The 4,890-nt window shown below is 35.9% G+C and overlaps 1 protein-coding gene across 3 annotated transcripts; it reads right to left on the bottom strand.

The window, feature by feature from the left end:
- Nucleotides 1-397: 397 nt before the first annotated feature.
- Nucleotides 398-4,536, bottom strand: LOC137244015 (uncharacterized). 3 transcript variants are annotated; one of them, XM_067772826.1, is made up of 5 exons: nucleotides 4,380-4,536; nucleotides 1,574-2,562; nucleotides 1,263-1,475; nucleotides 1,049-1,205; nucleotides 398-986 (listed from the first exon to the last, which is right to left on the bottom strand). In XM_067772826.1, exons 2-5 carry the CDS (start codon nucleotides 1,643-1,645, stop codon nucleotides 862-864), a joined length of 567 nt encoding a protein of 188 aa, XP_067628927.1. In that variant the 5' UTR covers nucleotides 1,646-2,562; nucleotides 4,380-4,536; the 3' UTR covers nucleotides 398-861. The 3 variants fall into 3 exon arrangements, with proteins under 3 accessions (XP_067628927.1, XP_067630556.1, XP_067629695.1); XM_067774455.1 differs by lacking the exon at nucleotides 4,380-4,536 and adding an exon at nucleotides 2,685-2,785; XM_067773594.1 differs by lacking the exon at nucleotides 4,380-4,536 and having other exon boundaries at nucleotides 1,574-2,669.
- Nucleotides 4,537-4,890: the final 354 nt, after the last annotated feature.

Here is a 4,890-nt window from a genome sequence, read left to right as displayed (position 1 = left end):
TGCATTTAAATTGCTTTAAAAATCTTCGCAAACTTTGTGCGATTGTTGAATTTTATTTTAATTAGAGCATAAAAAGCTTAGTAACGTAGGAAAAAACTTAGAATTATTTCAGTTAAGTTCATCACAAATATTTATAGTCAAAATACTTTTTTCTTATACATTGCATTTAAATTGCTTTAAAAATCTACGCAAACTTTGTGCGATTGTTGAATTTTATTTTAATTAGAGCATAAAAAGCTTAGTAACGTAGGAAAAAACTTAGAATTATTTCAGTTAAGTTCATCACAAATATTTATATTCAAAATACTTTTTTCTTATACATCTAGTTTATAAATTTTTGGTTAAAAATTATTGACAAATTCGTTGCAATTAAATTGCTTTAAAATTCTTTGCAAACTTTGTGCGATTGTTGAATATTATTTTAATTAGAGCATAAAAAGCTTAGTAACGTAGGAAAAAACTTAGAATTATTTCAGTTAAGTTCATCACAAATATTTATAGTGAAAATACTTTTTTGTTATACATTGCATTTAAATTGCTTTAAAAATCTTTGCAACCTTTGTGCGATTGTTGAATATTATTTTAATTAGAGCATAAAAAGCTTAGTAACGTAGGAAAAAACTTAGAATTATTCCAGTTAAGTTCATCACAAATATTTATAGTCAAAATACTTTTTTGTTATACATTGCATTTAAATTGCTTTAAGAATCTTCGCAAACTTTGTGCGATTGTTGAATATTATTTTAATAAGAGCATAAAAAGCTTATAATAGGAACGTAGGAAAAAAAGAATTATTAGGTTCTTATATAATTTTTAATCAAGATTATTTCAGTGTGTCTTGTTCGTTTGTTGTAGGTAGGTTTATGCTGTTTCAGAGCTGGATTTATGGGTCAGATACCGCCTTTGTTTATGCCGATTGTGGCTCAGCGTTAAACACCGTCTCATGCTGTCTTCGAAGTCGATCCTGCCTTGCAGTTTGAAAACGTCTAAATTAATAGGAATGGACAATGTTAGTAATAACATTTTAAAACTATTTAAATTACACTACCAAAAAGTACGCTGTTCACGAGTTTCAGTTTAGATAAAGATCGTTTGCCCTGTACTCCGTCCCAGTTAAAATTGAAAAGAACGTTGTCAGAGAAAAGTTTTCTCATTACTCCAATAATGTCTAATGATGCACCTTTCAGCATAAAGATATATGATTTCTAAATGAAAACCACCAATTTAAGTTATGAAACACAATTAAAAATATTCAAAAATACCATTGATTCTTGATAATCATCTGAGTCCAACTTTTTCTCAATGTCATAAACTGAATCCAGCGATGTTAGTGGCATAACGATAGAGAGCTCGGTGTGAGTATCATTTTCCGTTTCTCCGCTGATACGGCATACTATTTTGTGCGTTTTCTTAATCAGAACTTTTGAGTCACGCATGACCTTATAGATAGCCATGACTTCTGCCAATTCTGGAAGCTGAAATGATAGCATAAATAATAATTAAAGAGAATCAAGGTATTGCGGCTACAATTGCTAGGGTTTCACAAATAACAGTTCAATATTTCACTACGCACCTTTTCTTCAATCTTAGTCAATCTAAATTGCAGGTCGATATGCTTCTGTAATATTGTTTGTAGTATTGCCATTATATTTTCGTTTGTTGTAGGGAATGTTCCTTCGTTGGTTAAGGAAGTAGCCGCATTATTCAAAACGGTACTCGTTGTATTTAAGGAAGAGTGAAAGGACGCGCTGTGTTGTGCTACATCGATGAAATCGGCGTTTGCTGAATCGGAATTGGAGGGAAGTAAATCAATCAAATTATTGTGTGTTTGGTTGGTACTAGAGCTGGACGAATTATTGAAATTGTTGTTTATAGCTTTTGAGCTAGATGGAAACGGTTCGCTGTGTAGTGCTACATCGACCAAATGCGCATTTGTTGCATTGAAGCCCTTTGACAAGTAAAACTTTCGGAATTTTGGCGTATATGGTTCGCTGGTTGTGGCGCTAGACGGATGACGGAGATTGGCGTTCTTTGCATATAATTTAGATGGAAACGGTTCACTGCGTTGTGCTACATCCACGACATGGGGGTTTGTTGCAATATAATTCGAAGCAAATTCATCGACCAAATTGGCATTTACTTTGCCCTTCACCAGCTTTACTATTATGTCGCATGGCCCATGACTTTATATAATACAATTTTTCTGCAGTCGAAAGTTCAGAAGGGAAGCTGTCGAACGTATTCTCAGCATCTGTTGCACATTCAGAAGATTCCTGACGGCAGAAAGAGCTTTCGGAGGTGGTGTCCCACACATCTGTCGCAACTGCATTAAAATCAGCATCTGCCCGAGCAAATTTTGAAATATTGGCGTATTCGGCTACACTGCGCTTAAATTCTTGATTTTCCTGACTGCAAAGGTTATAAAACGTTCTTCTCTTCATATTTCTTACCTGATATAGGACACGTTCAGAAACACAAAAATAGCGCGGACCCAAACACGCGAGCGTAAAAATTCTGCTTCCACTGCTGATATACTTAACCTTTTCCAAAGTATATGCTTGCCTAAATATTGAATAAAAAAATGTAAATGTTAGCCAAATCACTGTGTAGGGGCGACCCTGCTTAGAAAAACTTTTGAAATTGAAAAAACTTGTTTCTAAATTTTTGATTTTTTCAGACTCAACTTTATGGACTTGAATAAATTATAAACCATGTCCCTCAAACAATCGTGCCTCCCTTCAACCTTGAATTATCTAACTCTACACTGGATACAATCCAAAAATATTGCGAGGTGTCAAAGAAGCGTTATGAACCCAGGACCACGAATCCGAAAGCGGAAATTAAATAATTAGTTTCTGTCAAAAGATATTTCCAAACCCGAAAAATGGCCCTGGGGAATTCCGAAACCGGGGGTGGGATCCAAAGTAATTTTGCACAGAACACCTTTCCTGGGTGGGTCCAACACCGGTTTAGAGACCAAAACTATATCTGCGCAAAACACTTTTACCCACCTTTTCTTGTGGGTTCAACAAAATCTTCAAAATTACAACAACCACATGAAAATTTTCTAATTTGTGATCCTGGGCCCAAAGCACGTCTTTTGACACCCCTCCCAATAATTTTGCACGAGTTTTAGCAGTTGTGAGCTAAAGTAAAGAATTACCCTATGATTTAAACAAATTATATATTTGAAACAATGGAAACAACTGAAAATGTTACACGAATACCACTCTTATGATTTGCCCAAGTGAATCTGATTCTCAGGCTCCAAATAGTATTTTTTTTAATATACTTGTGCATTATTTTTTTTTACAATGTAGCTATTGGTTACTGTTAATTATACTTACCAACGAAGGCTTTTAACTCATAGTCAACGCCACAAGATTTACCCGTATCGCCAGGCGCGGGTTGTAGTGACAAAGAAACTGGACAATAAGGAGGAACTTCAAACGTTCAGTTTGTTGTGGCGGATATATTTGCTCATGCGCTAAATACAAGTCTTTACGAAATGTCAGGCCAAGCACGTCCAAATCCTCATGTCCATATCTGAAAGCGGCAAGTACTTGTCCAAACACCTTGCGATCTTTTTTCGGGATCGATGAAAACTACCCCGTCGATAGGATCAACATGTGAAATGTGGTCGACGAAATCACGATGGGACTTTTTGGTGGTAAAGTTCCTTTAAACTTAATTCCTATTTTGAAATTCTTATAAATATTGCAATCACCACCTTGATTGACCCACGGGTACCTCCGTAAGGGGGGGTGGAATCCATAGTATTTTTGCGCAAAACACCTTTCTGCTTTGGCGGCCTTCGGCCGCGCTTATAAAAAATAACCCTGGGCTACGCCATGCCAAGTCCGGGTGTGTGGTATAACCGTGGCGGTAGCCCACAATGCACAATTTTTTTTGTGGGCACGAACACAACAACAACCACATGAAAATCACCAACTTCAACTGCAAATATCTCCAGACAGAGATAAAAATTTTACTTTCCGCCTTCGTATTATTGTTCTCGAAATTGATGCGCGTCTTCTGACACCTCTGTCGTTATTTTTGGTAGCGTATTAGAAGTCGACCCCTCAACTAGACTATTACCATAGGGAAAAATATTCACAACGACCACATTCATCAAAGCAGCGATAGTCACATTTTTCGCAATGTTCATTTATATACAAAAACAATTACCCCACCTGATGCTGAGCGACTATTTTTTCTTGGCTTTCCAATAAACATGCATTAAAAGACAACATAAATTGAAACTTTTTCTCCACAACATCTTTTCCACAATCACAAAAGAAATTGCATGCACGAATTGAATTATTCACTGTACGCAAATGCTACCAAAAATGCAATAACCTACATTCATTAAAACTCACTTGATTTTGGTTCCTTTGTGGAAAATATAAATGCAAATACCGTAGCGCACACAACACTTAATTTAAATTTAGTTTTTATTATATCCGAAATTATTTGTTAATTAATTTTTTATTACTCTGCTGTTGCGTTTCAAGCTGAAAATAACAAATGGCGGATTCGCAGAAAATTTTTGTGACGTATTTGAGGGTACATAGCATGTAAGAAAAGGCAAGCATATATGTATCGGGCATTTCAATTAGGCCATCTCATTCTGCCATACTAACAATATGGGATATTTTGTTGTTGGTCGCCATCTTTGGTCACTAGATTTTTGCTGGGAAGTATCGCACTTCTTTTCTCTTGTAATGCTCAAAACGGAATGCAGATACTTCGCTATTTTAATTTTTGCACCGTGTTGTGCACGTTAAGCGGCGTTGACATGTAGAGGCTATCCCGGCTATCTTCAGAGCGCCTTTTGGGTTTTCTCTTTCGAATGTCCGGAAACTTTGGCGAGATGTTCAATTGAATAGC

This window comes from Eurosta solidaginis, chromosome 1, assembly GCF_040869045.1.
Source record: "Eurosta solidaginis isolate ZX-2024a chromosome 1, ASM4086904v1, whole genome shotgun sequence".
Classification (NCBI taxonomy): Eukaryota; Metazoa; Arthropoda; class Insecta; order Diptera; family Tephritidae; genus Eurosta; species Eurosta solidaginis.
This window is presented reverse-complemented; position numbering and strand designations above follow the sequence as displayed.

Excerpts from the sequence above, each read along its gene's own strand:
- LOC137244015 (XM_067772826.1), bottom strand. The coding sequence starts at position 1,645 with ATGGCAATACTACAAACAATATTACAGAAGCATATCGACCTGCAATTT. Across the intron at positions 1,206-1,262 it reads ATGATTATCAAGAATCAATG|AAATCATATATCTTTATGCT; the intron begins GTATTTTTGAAT and ends GTTTTCATTTAG. Across the intron at positions 987-1,048 it reads CGTGAACAGCGTACTTTTTG|ACGTTTTCAAACTGCAAGGC; the intron begins GTAGTGTAATTT and ends CTATTAATTTAG.